This window comes from Lepisosteus platostomus, chromosome 24 (genome assembly GCF_059453375.1).
Source record: "Lepisosteus platostomus isolate fLepPlt1 chromosome 24, fLepPlt1.hap1, whole genome shotgun sequence".
NCBI classification, from domain to species: Eukaryota; Metazoa; Chordata; class Actinopteri; order Semionotiformes; family Lepisosteidae; genus Lepisosteus; species Lepisosteus platostomus.
In genome coordinates, this window is record NC_142634.1 from 13,253,134 (window position 1) to 13,277,888 (window position 24,755).

General features: G+C 39.1%; 1 protein-coding gene across 3 annotated transcripts; it reads right to left on the reverse strand.

Annotated features, from left to right (window-relative positions):
- Nucleotides 1-99: 99 nt before the first annotated feature.
- On the reverse strand, nucleotides 100-24,483 carry upb1 (ureidopropionase, beta). Of its 3 annotated transcripts, none has more exons than XM_088618637.1 (11): nucleotides 24,355-24,483; nucleotides 18,672-18,775; nucleotides 16,584-16,755; nucleotides 13,823-13,910; nucleotides 12,492-12,586; nucleotides 10,030-10,191; nucleotides 7,206-7,375; nucleotides 5,711-5,792; nucleotides 2,448-2,490; nucleotides 1,110-1,264; nucleotides 100-580 (listed from the first exon to the last, which is right to left on the reverse strand). In XM_088618637.1, the coding sequence occupies exons 1-11, from the start codon at nucleotides 24,466-24,468 to the stop codon at nucleotides 494-496; spliced, it is 1,272 nt and encodes a 423-aa protein (XP_088474763.1). In that variant the 5' UTR covers nucleotides 24,469-24,483; the 3' UTR covers nucleotides 100-493. The 3 variants fall into 3 exon arrangements, with proteins under 3 accessions (XP_088474763.1, XP_088474764.1, XP_088474765.1); XM_088618638.1 differs by lacking the exon at nucleotides 24,355-24,483 and adding an exon at nucleotides 19,359-19,472; XM_088618639.1 differs by lacking the exon at nucleotides 24,355-24,483 and adding an exon at nucleotides 19,426-19,444.
- Nucleotides 24,484-24,755: the final 272 nt, after the last annotated feature.

Genomic DNA, 24,755 nt, shown 5'->3' on the forward strand with positions numbered 1-24,755 from the left:
AGTAATCTCACAATCAGTTGTCAAAAAAACGTTGTTTTAGGCATGTGTACATATACAATACATATTAACAGACACTTTTCACAGTCAAATTCTGCTGTTGAATAGTTTATTTTTCAGTGCCTCTGCTCCTGATTCTGTTTTTTTTTAACGCTACAATGCTGCCTTTTGCTGCAATATTGTAATGTTATTTGTATCTTCATCTCCTGCCAGTATAACTTTGAATTATTTCTCAGTTCAATAGATGTTTCTTCCAGAGCCTAACAAGGCATTTGAACAAAAATGCCTATTAAAGGTGCAGGATTATGGCTTTCCTAAACTGAAGCCTGGCTTCTCATTGCTTTAGGTTCCAAGTCTGGGAAACGTGCTATTGAACAGGGTTGAGAAGAGGAAGCCTGACATTGCTGGGCGTTCACAAGAGCAGTGTGAATGAACAGGTTGTGTGCTTGCCGTCTCTTCTGCTCCATCGTTCCAGGAAGGCCGTGGGCACTGGGAGTCATGACTCCTTGACGATGTCGGGCTTGAAGTCCGGCTGAACGGCCTTGTGCAGCAGCTCTGCGTACATGTCGTACCTCCCCGTCATCTGTGAAGCACACACATCAGAGTCAGGCACCCCTTTACGGAGGCAGGAGGGGAAAAGCACTGTATCCTGTCTGAGCAGAACAGACCTGCCTGAGTAAGGAATCTGTAGTTCCAATCATCTGCCAGTTACAATGAAGCTGGATAGCAGCATTTCCAGGTTTAAAACGGAAACCAATTGTTCAAATTAAAATAGAAAAAACTGACATTCATGTAAAATGCACTGGAGAATGCAAGAATAGGACAGCAATGAAAAGTTCACTTTCTGTTGCAGGTGATTCTGCATCTTTAACATTGACTCTATAAGTATGAGCCCCTGTTTCGAAGCCCTGCTCTCAGGTAACAGCAGAACATGCCTGAGCACTAAGATCCTTATTATCCACTGTGGAAATGGTTCCATATTAAACAAATGATTCTCAAAAACCGAGCACTGTTCTTCTCAGAAATTGCTGCATCACAATGTAAATGTCTGCGCAACAGCAGACGTGCTGCTGGGCCGAGATCATTCTGACCATGGGTGACAGCCGTCTTACCTTGAAGCTCCACTTATCGCTGATCTGCCTGTTGAGGTTGAGATCCAGCTCAGCGACCAGCAGGCCGTCCTGGGTGCGAGACAGGCCCGGGGTGCAGCTGCCATCAGGGGCTGCTACGTAGCTGGAGCCATAGAAGTAGCCGAAATCGGAGTGAGCTGAAGGAACACAAGAACGTCAAGACCAAAACCAGATACGGCAGCAGCAGGCCGATTCAGTCTGGGCAAAGGGCAACACTAAACAAGCTACTTTCTTTACCAGGAAGTACTGCTTATAAACCGACTGCATTAACTGCCCAGGCCATGACTGGGCAGAACCAGTTCATGTAATGGAAACAAAGTCATGTTCTGTGAAAAGCCCATAACCAAGGCTTAACATGAGCCCCATCGCCAAAAGCGCTGGCCAAGCAGAGGCTCAGAGAGAATTTATGTCATTTTCTATTTCATACACTGCAAATCCATAGCTGGGGCGCGAGTTATTAATCAGTCTGACCGGCTTCTGCAAATCCCAGCCGTGCTGTCCAGAACCTACTGTCCAGCCCTGCTCTTATCGCAGCAAACAGCTAGTTTCGATTTCGATTTGATTTACAATTCTGTTTGCTCTTCAGGTTTACTGCAATATCACTCTTCATTTTATTGTAACTATTGCTGAGTTTTGTTTTGGGAAGTATTCATTATAGTGTTAAATCTTAACTTCAAGCTCCACTTTACAGTACTTTAATTTTTTTTTTTTAGTTACTAGTTAACTGTTTTGAAAATGTCACCTTGAAATAAAGGCACCAGCTAAATTCCTATTCATAATAATTAAACGGCAGACAAATATCTTTTCCTCTTCGGTATCCTGCACTTATGATAGAGGTCCGGAGTCCACGTCTCTAAGCCACTAACAAACATCTATTTGAGTTTTAACACATCAGTGAATTATCCATAGATTTTCCAATTTCTTCTTCCAGTTCAGGATCAAGGGAAACTGGAGCTTATCCCAGCAGGCAGTGTCTGTGAGGGATACCAGTCCTTTGCAGGCCACACACTCACAGCAGAGCCAATGCTCCCAGAACCCAATTAACCTTCCAGTATGTTTTTGGACTGTGGGAGGGAACCCTTGAGAATAGGGGGAGAACATACGAACTCCACACAGATTGCACCCTGGGTCCAGAATCGTAGCAAGAACCCCAGATCTGCAGGTCAACAATGCTGACCACTGTGCCACGGTGTATTAATCAGTTGTTGCTGAAAATACACGTATATACATTTAGGTCAGACTGCAGGTTACACATAAACAGACTGAACTCCCACTTTCCACATTTCATCTGTCAAGATCGGGGCTTGATATTTTATTTACCTTTCTTTCCATCTCCGGATGTAAACTCATTCTTAAAATGCTCCTGGATGAAAACATGAAGCAAAGAATGTTAGAAATAAAGGGTCTTGGAATTAATTCTGGTACATTAATACTGTAATGAACTATTGAATACCTCTCTGGAATTTCAATATAAGAAACGGGATCTTGTTATGTGCCATTGATAAAAAATGTACAATGTCAGTGCTTAATATAGACTAAGCCTTTTTTTTTCCTTTAGAGGGCAGCGTTGAACCACAAAACTCTGAAGGAAAGAAAAGGAAAGTAAAACTATGAGGTGGCGTAACTGGTAGTGAAATCAAAAGGTGGGGGGTTTAGAATAGAGAAACATCTGTTTTTGGTTCACATACTATGCTGCTGCTTGCACCTTAAAATGATTCCTGTTAAGATGTTAGATTCTTCATAGAATTAGAATACAGCAGGTCACTACAGGACCACGTTTTTATATAACCTCTGAATTTGGAATTGCAATTGGTCGTCAGATTGATTGACCACGTCAGTCCTCGTGACTGGGGAGGAAATGAGGATTGTGCAATCTCTCCACCAAAACTTGAGGCTGATGGAAAGATTCAGCACTTTAGTTGTGTACCGCTGAGGGTAGGGAGTGATTAGCTGGTCAGAATTCTCTCAATGACACAGCAGACGCTGCAACTTCCTGCACACTTGTAGACACGCAGTCCTTCAGCTGGTGCGGACTCCAGTCGCGGACTCAGGCTCTGTTACCTGTCGTGTGTCTAAAAGGGCAGAAGAGTTTGTCTACACTTCCTCTTTCTCCCCTGTGAGAATTAGCCACAGTTGCTTAACTCCAGATCATTCGGAAGTAACAAAATCAATGACTATCCTTAATTAAATAGGCAACAAATGCTAAAATGACCGAATAATTGCCCATCAATCAAACTGTTTTGAAAAGCCGATTTCCCATGGTTTTGATGATGAGATTGCTGTTGGGGGTTATCAATGCCTTAAGCCTCTGAACCAGTTTTGCTTTTAAATTTGGAATATCAAGAACTTCTGAAGCTCTTTACCAATGTAACTCCTATTGAATTGTCTCGTGACTAGTATCTAGGTAAGCATCCTCCCTTTGTGGTACAAGAATAAGATGCATTCTAAACAAAACTCCTGTTTTTCATGTTCCTGTTTAGAGGCCATTGATGCTTTAGCCTTAGGGGCTGCTGCAATGATAAAATGTTTTATTTAATTCTTCTTGGAGGCAGACTGCATTTTAAGGCAAAGTAATGAGGCAGAAACAAACATCAGAGGATAAAACTGTATTTCTGTTCTTTCTGAAAGGTCAGTAGCCTTGAACAATCTTTTTTCTTCCCGTCTGTGTGCGTGCCAATCTCTGCATACAGTATGTGGCTTGCTGTCGTGTGTACTTCTGAACTCAGTCAATCTGTCTGGGCCCAGGGTTCAGCTTAGTTTCCTGCACTATCCAATATAAAGAAATGAGAAGAGCGATATCTCTTCTCTCTCCTAACGTCATTCCCTGTAGTGGACACAACTAAGCTTTTATGAAATCACTTAGCCAGTTCCTGCTTGTAGCCAGCATTCTGGGCAAAGGTCTCCTGTTTATAAAGAAATGTCAACACAACGCAGGGATCCTCAGGGCACTAAGGACAATCCACTTTCTGACTTAGGGGAGGTTCATTACAAGTAACATTATTCTTTTTTGGGTTGTTTACTTCCACATTGAGGTTTGCTGAAATAAATACCTTGCAGCTACACATCTTTTCTGGGTGTCGTAAACCTAGGAACGTCATTCAGATGTCACCTTAACTATTGTAGCTGGGCCTCATTTGGCAGGAATGGACTGCACAGTCACAGAAATTGAGCACCTAATCCCAAAGTGATGTTGGGTGAATGGGAAAGAGGCAGGGAAGTGAGAAAAACATCCATATGAATCCAACAAAACTATCCCCAATTCTTGTAGGATTTTCACAGAGAAGGAGTGGTTTATGCATTAATACATTAGGATGCCTGCAACCCATTAAAAAAATGTGTTTTTTTTTAAAACCATAAAAATGTCAAGTAACAGCACAGCTGATATGTAACAGCTGCTGAAGAGGCACGTACTGTAGAGTAAACAGCAGTTTAGAGGAAATCTTGAGCTGTGTTGTGAAGACTAGCTCACAGCAGAACTGTGTGTAAAAACCCTTTGTGGTCAGACTGCAATAATTTAGCTATTGCAAAAATAAAGCATATAGTGATCAAACGAATGAACATATATTAACGCATATATAACACATACCTTATATAAATAACAGTATATGAGCAAAATGTCTGTAAGATATTTGTTTCCATTCACAATTTTCTTTGTAATAATAAACTGTTTTATACAATAGTGGATAGTAGGACAATTGTTAACAAATGACTGAATTTCTCTGGTACTGTAGTCGAGAACATGACTAATATAGTTATATCACCAAACTATAGTACTGCTAAAAGTGCTTACATTATCTAAAATGTAGGCTACTAACTACAGCTAACTACAATTTGCTCCCAGGCATATTGACACTGTACAGTAAAACAACCCTAACATTATTATAGTTTTCCCAGACTGAACTACTACATATTTGTGATCATTAGGGTATTCATAAGATAACCCATGTAGTATCTCACATGAATACCACATGAAGAACCAGCTATAAATCCAATTTGTAATGCATTAGTAAGAAACAATACTGACTCTATACAACAACAACAATAATAACCACAGAGTCAGGACCTTTTACGTCTCACTCGAATGACAGTGCTTTTTTTCCCCACTATGGTGTCCTGGTCACTTTACTTGTGTATTAAGACCCACACAGACTGTATGGTGAGCGCCCCCTACTGGCCCCACTAACACCTCTTCCAGCAGCAGCCTCAGCTTTCCCAGGAGGGCTCCCACAAAGCACAGTACAGTACAAGCCAGGCTCACACCTGCTTAGCTTCAGTGGGTTGCTAGTTGTGAATCTGCATGGTGATATAGCTGCTGGTTCCGATGGTTTTAATGAATGTAAACCCTCACAGACAGTCTGAAGAAACTTTAGTTAACTTTAATGTGGAGTAGTTGTCAAGAACCAGACTACAGCCAAGTCGCACATGCCTGAGCACTGTGTAACAACAGAACCTTGGATTCCTTCAGAGGTGTTTCTCTGCTGTAACCCTTCTCACACTAAGCCAGTCGGTTCAGGCGAAGACCGCAGCTGTGTGGAACTGACACTGTCATGGTCTCTGGAAACGCGCGTGAGAGGAGTACGCACCGTTCCCACTCGGTTGATGGCGCAGGTGAAGCAGTGGTTGGCGATGGCTGCGTTCCGGGCTTCAATAGGCCACATGGGCTCGCTGGTGACAAGGCAAGGGAACAAAAAGGTGACGCAACCTGTTGCCACTAACTGCAATGTAACACTCTGGAGAAGTGCAAAATGCCATGGTTGTAGGTTTTTCGTTATGTTTTTATTTAAAATAATCTATTTACTTTGAAAATAGAACAAAACACTCACAAAGAGCAAAATATTTGTCTTTAAAAGACACACATTTGGACCCATTGATTATTACTCTTTTTAGAATTTCCAGTTTGGAATTGTCAGCTGCTAACAAATCATTACTCTGCTAACTCAGGGGAGATGGGGACACGTTTTTTCCTCTGGAACATACAGTAACACTTGTCACGAGAGACATCTGCCAGTTTTTCGGGCTACCAGCCCTCCAGTGAACTGCAGGACTATTAGCATCAATTGGAGTGCCACTGTGCTAACAAGGCCCCATAAAGACACTGGAGTCTGCTGCAAGTCAATACACAGTCGGACACAAGTCCGCCCACAGCCAGCCTACTGGGTGTCATGATGTGAGGACTGCCGGTCAAGCAGGCCCCCGGACAAAGCTGAGGCTCAGACTGGTGCTGTATTGACCTGTAAGGCTCATCAAATGCCTTTACTGGCCAACAACCAGCAACAGCTCAATAACATTAATTACAGTGCTCTCCTCAAGTATTCTCACAGGGAATCTAGTGTATAATCTAGCATTTTCACTATGAAAACATCATCATAATAATTTCCCATGGAAAAAAAACTGATACAACTCCTAAATATTTTATTGATGATGAAAGCAATTCAGTTCTACCCCCTCAGATCAATTCAAAATTGATCGTATTGAACCTCTTCATTTGAAAAGATCAAAATTGTTAATTGGCTGACAGGTGTCTCTCTTTGATAAGGCGTTTGTTTGGCGAGTAAAGAGATGTGAACGTTCTGCCATCCTATCTTGCTTGGAGTGCATATTTGGAGTGCATAGTCAAAAGTCAAAATGAAAACCAAAAAACTTGTAATGACAGATAAAAATGATTATAGCTGCCAAAGCAAACCCCAAAATAACTGCCAGTGAAACTACCAGCAATCTCCAGAGGACACAAGAAGACCAAAACAGTAAAAAGCCTACATGCAAGATATCATATTAACTTCATGGACAGGACAGACAAGCCAGATTGGAATTTGCTCAGAAGTACAAAGAGGAGTCAGGAGTGTTAGAATTAGTTCTAAGGTTTTGAGAAACATTTTATCTGCTGATGTAGAAGAAAATTCTCCCATGCATATAGAGTGGCACTTCAAGATGCAATTCAACCAATGCAAATAGCATAGTTCTTAATATACTGTACTACACTATGATATACTGTATAAGAACTAGTGCACCTTACGTTCTTACTAGTACTACGTACTGTAATAAGGATTGGTTAACAGGATATGCTGGTACCAGTAGTACCTGAGCTCTCCAACAGTGGCTGAGGGGTTGAAGATGATTTCCGCCCCATTCATGCTGTACATGAACCAGTTGAGAGGGTGGTGTCTCCCATAGCAGATGTTCACAGCAATTCTCCCATACTGGGTCTGGAACACGCGGTGCCCAGTGTTCCCCTCCATGTAATATGTGGACTGCATGCAGGAAAAAAAAAAAGACGAGCTTGATCTAAAACACATCTGAACATGTCAGGACTGAAACAAGGGTTTAGTAAATCCTGGAATGAAGGAGTGATGTGCTATTAAAGAACATCTAAATCTAGAACAACAGCTTAATGTCTTCGTTTAGATCTGTTCACTTAACAGGTTTCACAATGGATAGCTTGTGTTGTTCTTATGTTTTCAAAGAAGTTTTCAGGAGTCACAATGGGCAACCTTTGCTTGTGAGTGGAGGAGCAGATAATGCCCAAACAAAAAACTGAAGTCAGGGGTGACATTTGGATAAAAGGAAAGAATAAAATTGCTTTGCCTCATGCATGTCTTTCGCAATGCTTCACCGAAACCTCATGAAAAAGGTTTGTCACTGGCATTCAGTGCGTATTTGGTCTGATTCAAGAAGACTGTCACAACAGCCTTGTAACTCAACAATCTATAGCTATTTTGGGTTAATAGAGAATATGTGTTTTATTAATATGTACTCCTGCAAAAAAGGTTCAAGATCTTCAGCGTCAAGTAAGACTGAATCCTGTAGCACATCAGAATAGTGAGTCACTTAATTCAATTGACATATTGGTCAATACTGTAGGTAATTCTGATAAACAATAGAGACAAGATTAACCTGAAAGTTTTGTACTGTTTAGTACTTGTGATAAAGTGCAACGGCGGATCTTGATCTTATAAAGACAGCACTGACTGTGGAAATTAATTACAGCTGTTTTGTCTAGTTAGAGAAACGGGACATCAGAACAACTAGCACATTAATCGTGCGCTGGCGTGTGTCAAAATGAACTGTGCAAATGTAATCAGAGAAGAAATATTTATTACAGCAATAGTCTGCATGTACAAGGTGATTACATTTGGACAGAGGCAAGTGAATAATGCTCTATGCGAGGGCATTTATGGTGTAACAAGATAAAGTCTTTGTTTAATAAACATTTCTTGCATGAAGATGAAATAATGACATCTGGGATGTTTCTTGGAGGCAAATTTGATAATTCCAACAACATGATGGTTCATTCATATCATCGCTAGAAAAAATAACCTTTACCAAACTTAATCTAATTTCCTGGTCTTTACAAAAAAGAATAAAGCAGATTATGTCACTGAAAGTGGCAAACCTGTCCAATTAAAAAAAACCACCAAAACTAAATCCAACTTTGAATGAATTGACTGTTTTTGCCCTTTTGGTGTATGAGAAACCTCAACTAATGAGACATCAGTGAACCCCTCAAGTGTTAGAATCTTTACAGAAGTGTTATGACATTCCTCTGGTCCCTGTTTAATAATGAATTTCATCATGTAAAACTTTTGTAATGCTTTCTGTGCAGGGCAGCTTTTCAGACAGTACGAATGTTACTTTGGCTTAATCAGCTTAAATCAGCACTTCAGCCCACATGTCAATCTGAAATTCCAAATAACTCATTTAACAGGGGTTACCTTTCTCCAGAGGCTTAAGGGACAAGAGACACTCAAGTCCTGTGATGGGTTTAGAATTTGTAGTTGACACTTTTCTTTAATCAGCTTTAATTCAATGTCATCACGAGGTAAGCAAGGTATTGAACTAATGATAGCAGTCTGATTTTTTGTAATATCCCCCATAACTTCTGTAGAAAAAGATGTAACATGTGATGTAAGATTCTACTATTGCCAATTCAAATATGTGAAATTAATTACATATTAATTGATTAAGTCTCTTCAAACTAATTGGAGAGTTCACGATGATTTTTTTAAAAAAACTCAATTTATTTTTGTTTAATTGAGCTGTTTGGTTCAATTGACAGCTTTTTTTTCTTCAGCTGTCAGAAAACACATTATATTTCTAATTATTAAGATAGTTTTTCTTTGTGAGAATCACAGAATTACACCACAAGCTAAGAAAGCAGTTTTCCATTCTGTACATTTCTATGAATTGGAGTTTTGGAATTCAGTCCCATGAACCCTTATTAATTTGAAAATCAAAACAGGATGTTGAGGCTGCAAGCTTAATGCTTAAGTTTAAAAAGGAAAGGTCATCCGGCTAATTTCAACTGAACTAAAAGAATAAACTCACTGTACCACTTCTTGGTCATTTTCAAATGTCATAATTTACCCTTTCTTAGAGCACTGTTCTTTTTTGAAAAATGAAAAACCCACCTCTGTTAACTTTAGATATCTATGCCTAATGGACAACAATTGTTACTGATGTGGGCCCTGGTTAAAGGCACAGAAAAACTGGGGAGATAACAGCGGAGCTTTATTGAAAGGTCCTGTATCGGGAGTTAATCGGCAGCTCAAATCAATTCAGGTTATGCAAAAATAATTTATTCTGGCTTGTGCACAGGTATCATGGTAACCCAGAAAAAGACTTGCTTTCTGCTACCTGGAAATGCAATAAACGTCTCTAGCACGTTGAGGCCTAGGAAGCAGGTATTCTGCACACTGACAGCACTGGAGGAGAAAGGTCAGGTGTTTGACAGCAATAGCTCACGTGCTTATTTCCTGTCAAAGTAAAATCTGTCAGGTGGCAGTCCTTCCAGGGAAGAATGAAATGGGATTCCTCCTCTGAGTGATTGGCATCGGAATGCTTGGGTTGGGAAGCACAAGACAAAAAAAAACATTTATTTTTTTCCTTCAACAATCAATAGACCCACCTCATTGAAATCCCCCACCCTGGGAATATGGTTCTTGCGGGACTTCCCAAGCACATTCCCAGAGTTGGATACCACCACTGCCGTATTCCATAGGGTTCCCCCGTGAATATCATCTCGCTCCAGAATGGGGGACACCACTACCATGTTGTACTTCTTAGCCAGCTAAAAACACAAGAGCAAACAATCTCTGCTGGGGTTTATCCCACCATACAGTATGTTCCCATTTGGTATAAAAAAAGCTACAAAATACATAGTTGAACAATGAAACTGGTGTAGGCATGGCTGCTTAAACAGACAGCTAGTATCTTGCCATAATGAAAAAGACTGTAGACAAGGCAGAGAGAGACGTATACAGATGCACAAATACAAAGTATTGTTCTTAAACATAATTAGGGAATTTAAAATATGCTGTATTTTGAGAAAGAAGAGATAGAGATAAAAAAATTTAATCAAACGGAACAAAATGCTATGAAAGTATTAAAGCCAAAACAATCTATTAAGCAAGTTACATGTGAGAATAATGAAGAAATGATCACAACCTGTATTTCAAAATTAGTTTTAGAAACAAGCACTCAATTCCAATATAATTATATATATTTCATATATAATTCCAATATAAACAGCTGGCTACGATGTTTATCACTTTTAAATTGTACATATCACGATCCTTGTTTTTATCTGTAGATTTATTTTTTGTTACTTTATCTTAGTGTAATATTCAGAATCCAACAACCCAAATTTGAACCAAAACAAAATCCTATGTAAACAGTATGCCAACTTTAGCAAAATAAGACTGCTTTCTATTCTCTCAGTGGAGTTAAGTCAAATTTAGGTTTAGTCCATTGTAGGCAACATTTAAGACCCAAATGACATGTGTGAGCTCCATTGATCCTACACCTCCTCAGAGTCTTTAGTCCCTAGCCTGAAGTTTTATAAATGAAAACATAAATGTGGCACTCGATATACTCTCCTGTTTTGTACCTAGGTTTGGAAGCATTTTCTTAAAGGACATAGTGGACAATGATACTATTAGGATTTTTATCATTCTGTTCTAAATGGAAAGCTCACTTTTATGCTTAATGAGTGTTATTGCATGCAGGTAATTGTTCTTATTTTATTTGGATCTGTTTTGTTATGGGAGCTTTTTACACAAAGGGCCCTATTCTACAGAACACAATTGCACGTACAGTAGTTAAATCATGAGGATGATGAATCCACCCTCCTCAAACCTATGGCTCCTGCCCTTATTAAAGATTTATTTGTTCAATTCTTTACTGTGCATTAGCAATTCCGTGTGCATTAGGCAGTGGCTGATGGGATGCAATGAAACTCAATTTATGTGCTCAATATGACTAGGATGGCATTAATATGGCAGCTTTGAGGAGCGACCTCAGAAATTGCAAGAAATCAGAAAATAGCCTCCAACAACTGGCTTGGCAAAGCAATTGACTATACTATAGTGATTAAGCAGGGCTCTAAATGTAATACCTTTACAATTCCAAGACCATTTGTGATACACTTTGCAGTATAACATCAATGTCAACAGTTTGATGTCAGACACTTGTTGACCATCTTCTGGTAGACTATTCTGGTAGACTGCATAAACTAGATTATTCAGGATTAATGTTGAAGTGACAAAAGGTAAACAATGGTTACAGTGGTTCAATGTCACTCTGTCGCCTGTAAAGTGCTGCACCATAGTTATACGTATGTTTAAGTAATGCAACAATACCTTGTTGTTTGTTGGTGGCCTAAACTCTTCTGAACCATGAGACCTTGATGTGTAAATGCAAAATTTACTCCACGTGTTACTGTACGTACTCCGGAATCTACTTGGATGCATTCTGCACACTGATTAACACAATATCTTGCAGTTAAAACTTTTAGAAATATGCTTTAGAACTACAAAATGCTGAAGGATGTACTGTGCGCTGATTTTCAGCGAATGAATTCTGGAGATCCAGCTGAAACAACAATGCTTGTCTTGTGCATTAAGTGTGTTTCAGAATCACATATTTCACTGCTACTAAAACTGTGATAACGTGATTCCTACGTAAAACAGCAACACACTACTTTTTGGTCCGGAGCAGAATTTGACCCTGAGAGTAATTCTAAAAGCATAAAGATGCCAATCAAGCAAGAGGCAATAAAAATATGTAAAATCAAAAAAGTATTTTTTCTTGAACAAACAGAATTTAAAACACGCTCTATTTTATGAAAGAAAAAGTTTATCTAATCTTCAATTGAAGCAAAATGCTTTAAAAGTGTTATTCCAATACAATATATTAAGCAGCGAAGGCTACATTTGAGAATCAGATCAAAATGTTTTAGCACTCTTCTCATAATCAAAAATTAATTCCACTGAATCCCATGATATTTGGACGAAGTGCAGACAATGTTCTACTGTATGTGTGCATTGCAGGCATTCTTTTTTTATCCTGGGATGAATTTTAGCTTCTCACCTCCTGGCAGAAGCGGGTAGTGTGTCCCTCTTCTGCAGACTCAGCGAATTCTGTCCAGGGTGCCTTCTCTCGTGTGCAGAAGGCGAAGGGCATCGCTGTGCACAAGAGCAGAAACAAACACTGCAAGTCCACATTGCAAGGGGATTTCAGAAGCTCCAAACAAATATAGAAAATCTGCTAATAAAATGACCGGATTTCAGCAATAAGCAGGATCAACAGATTTATTCTTGTGTTGGGGTGAAGGACAGAAAGACCTGCTGGATGGTCCTCAAACCTCTATGTCCTGCACCAGAAGTTCTTTTAATTGCTTTGCAAATGCTAAAAGTTCCGCCTCAACATCTCCATCAACACCCGACTGCAGATAAAACACATGGCGTATATTTTGTATCACATAAAGGTGCTGCTCTACTTTGCAAAACATTTCCCGAGGTCATGGGTAAGAATTCCTCAACATTTAAGACATGTACACATAATGAAGTTCAGAAATAACTTTGAAAAATGTTTGGAATCTGCACACTTGAAAAGGTTGGAACCACTGGTGTAAGCTAATCACCAGAGCACTGCCGAATCACATTTTTACTACCTTAACAACTTAATACTGTGCTGCAAACCTATTCCATGTGTCCAGCTATCTAAGCAATCTATCAATCAATTAATCAATACACACACAGGAACTGGAAAGCACTCAACACATGCAATCAATAAAGATCACTTGAAAAATCTCTGACTCTGTACCAAAACAAGAAAGCTTGCATCATTTTTAAAGCCTCCCTCCTGAGAATTTCAAGATAGCTAAGAGCAGTTTAAGGACAAAACACCAAACTCCAGATTCCAGAAGTCCTTTAACTTGCATGTCTTTCTCAAGGGTTGTTTCTCTGTAGCTGCGCAGTGGGATTACAGAGGTCTCCCACTGCTCCCAGCGTGCTGAATCAAAGGACCGTTCTTTCATGAGAACAGGGTGAAAAGTCATTTAGGAGCCAAAGCAAACACACAAACAAACGTGGTCTATGGGCCTCATTTTCAGTAAGCGATAGAACAGCTATGTTACCACACACCAAGAAACCATTTACACCGACATACTTAACACCTCGGCCATACATTTAGATGAATCAAAGAACAAAAGGAGAATAATATTTCTGTATCCACTCCGTGGGAATTTCTGATTATCAGGATTTTAATTGAAATGAAGAAATCAATAGTTTGAAGCATTTGTGCTAGAATAAAGGGCTCAAGGAAAAATGGCCACAATGAATTCCACATCATACAATGTCCACGGCCACCTCTGTCTCAAAAAGAAGCGACAAGAACACAGATCTGTTGAAATTACTTACTCCAGGCTTCCTGAAAGCAGACAATATTGACCCCACACATGGATGCCACCTCGACAATCTCACCGATCCGCCTGTGCAGGGCAGTAATCTGTACAGAGGAAACACTGTCTGTAATTATAGGGTTTTAAGCTGTCCTAAATTGTACTGCCACATAAGCAAATACTGTAAATAATAATAAAATAGTAATAACTGTGCTTTATGTTCGTATTACAATTCATCATTGAGGAATCAGATTGCCACCTTTATTTTTAAGAACACAATCATTTTTGATGTACCTTGTGCAACTGCACCAGCAGGTCACTGTGATGTAGCCATAAGAAAATGAGCTGTGAGAATGGAAGATCCAGAAACAAAAATAGAGATCCAGCTGTGAGGTCATCCATTAGGCATTAATGCACTGTTTACTAACCAAGCCATTAAATATGTGACAAATGTGTTAACTGGAAAATCTGTTCCAGAGAAAAGGACCACTGCTTTCTGAGAACAAAGACTCTTACCAAGAATTCGTAACATTCTTTGCAAACCTCACGTTCAGTTCATCTAATCATTCACCAATTCCCCTCTGCTGATGTTTTTCAGCATTTATTTCTACATATGGCAGATTTTTCCAACATTCACTCAGCAGTTCATCACTTGTTTGGTAAGAGGAAGACAAGCGCGATGAACGTGTAAACTTTCAGCTTTGCATTTATCCCTATAACGCAGCTTCTTTAACAAGAGGGTTGTATTAAAATCTGACTTTCCAGAACACAAAATAGTGCCATTACTGATTGTTTCTCTATGAAAAATCGAACATTAAATTATTTCGTTATTTTAAATTTTATGTATGCAGTAGTAAATAAATCCATAACAACTTTGCACATGTACAGTATATACTGTATATACACCACACATAACCATACCTCACTGGTGGTCCCCTCCTCAGAGTCAATGTTTTAGAAACAAATGTGTGATGAGCACAAACAGGGCAATTCCTTTCAAACACACACATTCTAAAGTTGATTAATGGAAAGCAGTATCAAGCCACTATTTTAGGAATGGCTGCTGTTCTGTCATTCCTACCTACTGTAGCACCAAAGAGCAAAAAAGGGCAACATACAAATGCAGGCAGTAAATACTTTTATCTTATGCATAGGATGTTAAAAAGAATAAGATAGTTCACATTTTCAGCCTAATAATTATTAGAGATTTCAGATTATTATGCAAATTAAAGGCACCAATTAGTAACAGTTAATAATAACAGCCCATGTACGAATAAAACCAGCAGACAGGGGGGAGGTGATATCAAGAGCACAATGCTTTGGGGTTTCTAATGTTTCATGGTATATTTTATTTCTATCAGAAAAAAAAATACTTAAGGGCAAAAAATAGAAATTGAATGTGAATGCTGTTGAAAGAAATAAAATACAACATTATTTTTCATATTCAATCAATTCGTGGCAGAAAATGTATGGTTGGCTGTGAAATAGCAGACCATTAGAAACCTGAGTCCAATGTTAAGGAAACAATGAAAACAAGCTGTGGCTGTCTTGAGCTGTGAAACACTGCATTTAAAACATTTTCACATTCTCCTGTTAATGCATCTCATCCATAAATATAGATTTTGTGAATGAAAAATGTCCTCCAAAGGGTACATTTGAACGCAAAAAGGTTTTTTCATACTGTATATTTGTTTTTGCCAGGAGCAAACAGCACTTGATATTCTAGATCTAATTTTCATCAGTACCCTAGGGGATGAAATATCCCCAGTTCTTGTGAAAATGAAGACATTGCAGTCCCTGGCACGACATTTTCAATAGCACTGCGCAAGATGCAACAACACAGCTGATACATACGAAAGAATAGAAAAATAATTTTTCAAAACATCTGCTGATATCAATGTAGATTTCCATTTCTCTGCTGGTGTCATACATATTGCAAAAACCATAACAACAAATGTTTATCTTATAACAAGGACTGCTTATAATCTTTATGTAATTATATTGATATCACAATGAAAATAAACATTCTCTAAAATACGCTTAACAAAAATGTATCAATACCAAGTTGAATAACTAGCTTAGACCATTATGCACTGTTAGAAAAACAGGCTCCATTTTTTGTTCTGACATAATTTGTTCCAGAAGGTAAGAAGCACACTTGATCCTACTGTTTTTTCCTTTGTGCATATTGTCAGATATGTTAGCTGGGAGGTACCTGTAATTCTATAGAGAGAACAGCACTGCTTTGACCATTACAGGATCGTGTATGATCCATTTATTCTGGACTGGAGAGGTCCTTGAGCCTGTAAATGATCAAATGTTCACACAGCCCAGACTTGTATGGAGTGCTGTCTGAAATGTGGGGTGAAAAAACAGACCTCAGACCTTTTATTTGCAAAATGCCCCCTGTAAAAAGGCAGCTGCAAGCAGGGGTTTTAAGTAAAACAAAATTCCCTTGTTAGGAGAAACAGTAATTAATTCTGACTGGATCCGACCCTTATGAAGGATTATATTGGCCCAGCAATAGTGACAACTTATATCTTGATAGATCAGCAATGATTAACCATGAAAAGCTACAAGAGCTTCTGTATTTCTGGTCTGTTCTCTCAACCTCTCGATTTGACCCAGTTGCTTGATCAGTCTTCAACAACAGGTTAAGAGATAATAAGAATCTCTCCAGCACTGTGTATCTCCAGGACTGACTGGATCTGGCTGCACCTGTGACTTCTTGCATGTTTCCAGGAGGCCACTGGCATTTAACCAGCCTGATGCCAACCCACCTGGTCTATAACTGGAGCATCCGTGGGGTGAACAATTTTATTTTGAACAAGGCCCACGCGGACGATGAAGGGTTTCCTTAACTGCTCCAGGGCAGCTTCCAGCACATATCCCTGGAGCTCAAAGTCCCGTTCTTTGGCAGCTTCAATGGCATCAGAAGGAAACTCAAGTTTCCTGCAACAGAATGACACGGGTACCATTAAGGAAAGACACGGGAGATGATGAAATGTAAAATAGATTAGTGCTCACGTCCATCCACCCATTTTCTAACCACTTCCTCCAAATTCAAGGTAGCGGTGGAGCTGGACCCTATTCTGGCAAGACAAATGGACAAAAAAGCACCCACTCGCACCCAGGGCCAGTACTCCCAGAAGCCAATTAACTTTCCATTATGTCTCAGGACTGTGGGAGGAAACCGGAGCACCCAGAGGAAACCCACGTGATCACAGACAGCAGATAGCCCCCTGGGTCTGGGATTCGGGACTCCAGCGCTGTGAGGCAGCAATGCCAACCATGGCCCGTCCCACCAGATTTGTGCTAATATGCCAGTCATTATTAAAATGTTAAATTAAGCATGTTAAAATCAATTAGCATGATCCTTGGCGACACCACACTTATTTTAAAAATAATAATCTGCAATGTAGACACTACTAAAGCTGTGGCTCTGTGGCTGGAAGGTTGCTGGTTCAAATCCTGTGGCTGGCAGAGGAATCCTACTCTGTTGGGCCCCTGAGCAAGGCCCTTAACCCCAACTGCTCCAGGGGTGCTGTACAATGGCTGACCCTGTGCTCTGACCCCAAGCTTCTCTCCCTGTCTGTGTCTCCTTGGAGAAAAGCTGGGGTATGTGAAAAGATGAATTCCTAATGCAAGAAATTGTATAGGGCTAATAAAGAAACATTATTATTATTAAAACGCCTTAGTTGTATTGCCAATTTATCAAAGAATATTTTTGTCGCTCAAGAATAATCTGTTGTTTTGCTAATCCAAGACTGAAATTGGGTCTTATACAGTATAAAGTACTGTATGCTATAACAGTATAATGGTGCTACTAAGGCATTTTAAGACAGATTTAAAGATCGAGAAGAACTGATTTGCACATGTTTGGAAATTAAGTATCACATGTGATGGCATAGGCAGTAGTGTATAAAACTAAATATTTAAATTATCTAAATTGACCAAGTATGTTAAAAAAGCATATAGTACTGCTAAGAGACTAAAAGCGTATTGGTCCAGTTTTGACTCGTCACTGCTGCAAGATCACAGCTTGTTGACAGTTACTTACCTTACTGCAGATCTCAGTGCTGGTCAAGGTCCCCAGTAAATGACTGACTCAATGTGAGCATTTATTAACTATCTCACCGTCCAGTCTTCCCAAATCCTGCTCCTGTACCTCTGTCTCCCGCTTTTCCACAAGTTCCACCTCTTATTTAATTGCTTAATTATTTAATTGCACAAATTATCTATTTATGCGTTTAATTCTCTTTTACTTGAATTATGGATCTGTATTTTAATTTCGTTTTTAAAGTGTTGCTTTCTGATTGTTCTCTGCAAAACGCATAGTTAACGTATTCAAAAACAGGTGGTAATGACACAGGGTCACTCCGGAGTTAACCATTCCTACTTCAAGGAAATGTGCAGTAAGATGAAGATTTTACTTAACAGTTGTGCTGGTATGAAAACCACAAGAAATGGAGATGTTCCCGGATCAGGATAGAGAAAGCGTTTTTCAATCTTCATTATTCTGAAACTGCTCAGTGTTTGTTTTGGGTTTCTGGGGGGTGGTTGTGGGTATACAAACAGGGGTACCTTCGAATACAGTGCTGGAAATAACATAAAAAGCGATACATTCAACTGCTGTAGATATGTGTAACTTTCTGAAACATGTCAAAATATCTCTTCTGTTTTAAGAAGTTTTCTCAGCGCTGTAGATTTAGTTTCGGGACGGAAATCTCAGTTTCGGTAAATACACTTCCTTACCGTGTACACCGGTATCTTGACAATAACGCCCTAAAACGACCTACCGTGTTGTAGTAGTGTTGGTATAGAAATCGCCACCAGTAAATAGCTATGAACAGGAGTTGGTTTCTTACTTCAACTCTTTGCCAAACAGCCTTCGTCTGACTTCTTTAAGCTCCTCAGGCGGGATATGTTTTTCCAGAATGCTCTCCAGGGACTCAAACTGGGCCGCAGACATCTTGAAGAGTGAAAATGTAGACAAATACAAAGACGTCCAACATGCCGACAGTCTCTACCGAACAGCGCACGGAACACCGAGCGCTCCAGTAACTTTCCGGTGGTATCCCGGTCTACTTCCCTTTCACCGCACGGTTAAAGACACCCGCACAACACCTCTGCCTTTTCGGTGGCTTATACTAACGCGTGAAGCACAGAGCAATACAATTCGACAAACTCGGAAAAAAAAACCCCATCAGATTCAAGCTGAAGTTTATCTTAGTACCTCACTTGTTATTTAGAACTAGCTGAACCGCAGTCCGTAACACTAGCTCAGTCGCAGAGACGCCCATTGTATTATTCTGGACAGTACGGTCTGTATATACAATGTATTTTTTTTTTTAACAACTGACATCATGCAACATGTTGCTTCGACTAAATTAAAGAAGAAAACCATGTCAAATATAGCCTCGCCAAAACATGTGCACACTGTATTCGGCTTTTATAGATTTGTCTTAATAATAGCACGCAACTATATCATATACTGTACCATAGCCCTGCAATGTCATAAAAGTTAAAGCTGCGTTTGAATTTTCCATACAGACCATGTGTCAGCACCGAGGAGAGCACCTTTCTGGAAAAGAAGATACAGTACGTGCCCGAGGGTCCTACCCTGTAAATGGCTGATCGCTTATTTCTACTTTAACTGTTGTGTGGACTTTGAAGCCTGTGACGGATCGAGCTTGGTTTAGTGTTTCATGCGCCAGTGCACAGCCTGAGTGAGCCAGGGCCCCTGGCCTTCGAGAGACAAATTATAGAGGGGCAGCCATTTTGCGCTTTTCCCTTTTCCCTTTATACCTAATAAACCTAATATTTGCTCTAATGGTTTTCTAAATTTTGTCTTTTGAGATTCTTGACAGACAAGGCGAAGACAGAGGTTAACCATTTTAAACGCATGTTTTGTTTTGCATGAAAGCTATTTTCTGGGCAATCAGAAAATATTTCTCCGTTTTCAATACAAACCCCTAGACATTACATACTTTGGGGTATCATTTGGGGTAAAAAAGTTAATAATACTTGCACTTTATTTTTTGTGATGTGAAACAGCCTTTTCTTTCCACTGTACTGAATATTTCAGCTACTCAGTATAATTTATTTGTCCTTATTGTACTTGTTTCCTATGATACTGTATCCCCACTTGTTTTTTTATCACGTTTTACAACACAACGTTTAACAGTATCATTGCAGTACATGGTTTATGAACACAAATGTACATTTATGGAAGATCTAGGCTTTTTTAAAACACGATATTCATGTGTGTTAATTCAAGTTCAAATTCTAAATGTCATGCAGTAAATGAATGTAATGAATTTATTTTTGATGTCTTATTTATAAAATTTAGATAATTCAATTTTCTTTTACACATCCTTCAGTAACTTAGTTTTCCTCCAGTGTAAATTGAATTGTCTGCGGACAATGCCAATGTTGATTTCTCTGCTAGTGGGCAGCTTCAGTATTTGCATTTTTTCCTATTGACCACATCAGTCAATCATGAGTGATTTCTCATTTGCAGCGATGATCTGGAGACTAATTTACACAGCAGCAAATTTACTTGAGCAGTCAAACTGCAATGCACTGTATTGCGCTTGGTATAACTGCAGGGTTCCACCTGGGTTTGAACTCACAACCTTTGTCCACTACTCTTTGCTACTAATTGTGTTGCTTGCATGATGCAAACATCCTAAATCATGGATCACTTTCTCACTTACATACTATGCACTTTAAACGAATATTCCCCAAGCACTGTTAGATGAATGACCACTTTATTCCACATTAGCTGGTTAGTTTAGAGTTAGCTGTTTTTCGGCAGAAGCTACCTCCAATCAACAACAATTAACAGTTTAATTAATGAGAAATTGTATAAAAAAGAGTGCAATGCTAGCTGTGAAATGATGTGTCACATTTTAATGGTCAGAGTTAATTAAAATGCATTAGATTTATAATATTGTTTTTTTGTTTTACTCAGAATACTTACATTACATTTATTCCCTGGAAATAATTCAAAGACAGCCAACCAGAAAACTCCTATTCTCAGTGGATTGCTTGTAATCAACCATTTTAAATGTTCAGAATCTCTTTAGTCTCAAACAAAGATGATTGGGAAAGAATTAAATTTACACATTCAAACTCATCAAAAGTGCTGAAGGACTTTCAATTCAGGAATGAAAAGAGGATATTGGGTCACTGGAAAAAATCAAAGGAAGATGTATTAAGAACTGAAAATAAGAAGTATGTCTTTACCCAAACAGAAATGGGTATCTGGAACTGTGGAACACAGCACGCTGCAATCTTTCAAGAAATGACAGGATGAGATCTGGGTATTGACACATTAGTATCCAGATGGACAAGATGAATGCACAATTCCCTGCTATCATTTGTAACCTTTCTCGTGTTTTGATTATCCATCCATTCATTTTCTAACCTGCTCTTCCAATTCCGGAGCCTATCCCAGCCAGCAACAGGCACGAGGCAGGGTACACCCCGGGCAGGACACCAGTCTATCACAGGGCATACAAACACACTGACATCCGGGCCAATTTTCCCAGAAGAATGTCTTCAGACACTTCAGAGGAAGCCCATGCAAACACAAGATGAACATATAAACTCCACACAGATAGGTTTGGAACTGAACCCAGGAACCCACCAGGCAGTCCATGTTTTGATTGCACAAAATATATATTTGTGTAATAAGATATTTTGTACACAAAGTAAACAAGTATGATTAGTTTCATTATCTACATGTCTGCTTCAATGGTCGGTTACAACAGCAAATATGATGGCATTACAACGACACTTAAGAAGGTACAGTATTCAGCAGCTGTATATTTGCATAGCCCACCCCATATGCTGTACGGGACTGAGTCATTAATTAAAGATGTAACAGAAGGTACAAAAGCGAAAAGCATAGGGACTCTTTACTGCAGCAGAAAATACTGCAGAACCCATTTCATCACCTCAGGATGTTGTTGTACTCCCATTCACAAGAGCAGGAAATCATTAAGAATTAAATAATGGAGCCACAGCCACTATGAGATCTTTATCTGATTCAAAGTACCAGAGACATACTGCATGCAATTGATTTTCCCTCTACATGCAGGCAATGAGAGTTTAATGAATATTAAACATGCAATTGATCAGGGATAATTAACCCTTTAAGTACTCTTGAGGAAATTCTTTGCCCTTTTTGGGAAGCAGCTTGTGCTGGTTCATTTTCAGAGACTGCTATAACGGGGGTGATGACAACAGTGTCCACCAAAAACTAGCTCGCCGGTTAAATCTGTGGGTATTGGACATTTCTATTCACACTGATGCTGAAATCACTTTTGCCTTGTAATTAAAGAAATTACAGTTGATTGGACTTCATGTTCAATTGAATGCATTCCTCTCTTTCATAATTTCTCAAACAATCAAAATGTTTTGATTGCTAATTGTTGTGATTTCTTTCTATGTGACCTAAAACATACGCAATAATAGAACTGTGTTCATAAGGTATCTTGTGCAGTGCATAGTGTCATAAATGTGCATTACCATTCAATTATGTTTTAAATCATACTATTCCCAAGTAGATGGTTTGAAATAACAGCCTTGTGGTAGCAGAAGCCTGACATGATCATTCAAAATCAACATCCTACTCTGGTGAACTGTTTTACCAACAATAGGTATATAAGTTGAGATCCATCAAATGAATTTTAGTGACTGTATCAATTTTCCCATGGTGCTATTCTGCCAAGAACAATCAGAGCTAATTACTCACAATAACATGAGAGCCAGGTTTTGACTTAGGCAAAACTTGTTTTTTGTATCCAGTCCTATCAGATCTTGTTTCTTTGTTTGGCAGGGTTGACTGCTGGAATACGATTATTCTTGATAACAGTTTCCCATGGCCAAGTAAATTTGCATGTGAACCAAATTAGAGAAGCAGAGCAGAAAAAAGAACAATTAACATTGATCTAATGTCCTTTCAGGAAGATTTTATTGCTAATTGGAGACCTAGAGAGAGTTTAAAATCACAGAAAATTTAAAAATAGTGCACAATTTAAAAACAAGAATGCATTATTAAGCAGGATGTCTCTTTATTGTAATGGATTATGCTTGTACTTTATGCTAGTACTACTAAACTAATAAAGTACTTTTCATTAAATTAAGGACCCCTGTATGTTCTTAAGTTAAGGGTCATTTCAACCAATGATTATGGTTGCCAGGGTTGTCTTAAGATGAAGCCCTCTGTCACAATCTTTTAAAATGATTTTCTTCTGCATCTCTTTGTTAATGCAGCTTTGTCACTGTAACTATGCAGAAATCCTGTAAAAAAAACAGCAAATCACCCACATCAATAAACAAATTAGAGGAGAATTTCAGTCACTTGAGGAGTGAGCAGAAGACATGAAAGGGCACATAATATAAATCACCATGTCATAAGAGGACTGCTCCCAGCTGTGGGTAACCGTGCTGACGTGACCCCATGGCCTACAGTAAATGCGCTCAAATGATCAGAACACTGCAGATACACTCTCACATTACAATGGCAGCTTTTTCTAAGTGAACTTTTCTTTGTTTTGTAATCAAGTTATCATATATTTGATGCCTCCACAGAAATACCCAAACATCAACAGTCACTTTGAAACTAGCTATTTGGAGGTCTTCAAAGTTTTGATATAAGCTTAAAAACTGAATAAATAAAATAGATTATTTTTTTTATCTGTGGGAAGGGGAGTGTTTCTTATCGATTTAGAACAGGGTAAGAGTTTTAAAATCAAAGGTATAAAGAAAGGAGTTATCCTTATGCAGACGGCACAATGTGAATGCAAAGGAGGAAAAATACACTAATCTCCAAGAACTTGGATAAGAATCGGAGTGGGATAAACATTAGTATGCATTTGTGCTGATTGTATTGCCAAGTCCTCTCAAATTTCCTGTTTATCGCGTGAACTCTTGAACCAGGCCTGGGTGATTTTATTTTTGTCCCTTATGTTCTTGGAGAGGTTATGTAGTTATTTATAGCCAAATCATTCTTTAAAAATATTTCTGAAACCACAACTATTTCCACTTGCATGGCCTGAGACACTGAATGTCAGTGCGGAGGAAGAGTGCATGCCAAAACTTGTGGTCTGGCATTCTTATCAAGCCACCAAAAGTGCTCAGCTAAAGGGAGATTCTAGCTCCAGGTCCACAGTACCAGTTTAAAACACAGCAACACAATATCACAGATGACACTTTGGCAACCATTACAGTAAATGCAATGAGATTCATTGTTTTCACCAAGATCAAACATCTAGTGAATTAAATGACGTCTGACACTTTAACATTCCAGTCTGCTGTTAAAGGTTTGACCAGCCAAAAATGGCTGGAGAAATTACAAAGAGATTAAGAATGCCTTTCAGATTCATACTTTCCTCACAACATCCCCTCTGAGAATCCTGTTCGCCTATGAGCAGTTTTTCAAGCTGTTCCGTCTCCAGAACAGTAAACATCATCAAAATAATTTGCACATCCCCCTGCTCACACCTCCACTTCAATCTTCCCATATATAAGCGCACTCACCCTCCTACTCACACACACAGAGCACCAAAGAACCAAGCTTCTAAGTAAAATCCTTGTCATGGGTCTCTGTAAAGCATTTTTAAAGCTAGGCAGTTTGTACCAGACACCTTCCATCTCTTCTTAATTTGCACTTCTTAGCTTTCATCCAGCTTCACAGATACAGTAGAGTGTTGTTTAGCATTTCTTAGCATCAGTATGGCTAAACATGCTTGTACAATCCCCCAGTTCTGAGTGGCCAGTTTGGGGGTGTTGTCAAGGGGCCTGTTGCTATTGGCTCTGGAGTGGGCCCAGGACCCAGTCAGTTCTTCTCTTTACATTTGTATTTTCCTCTTACAGGAGTTCCATGTAAACCTGCTTTAATTACTTATTTTAGATTGCTAATCAAATCAGCTATCGAGCTA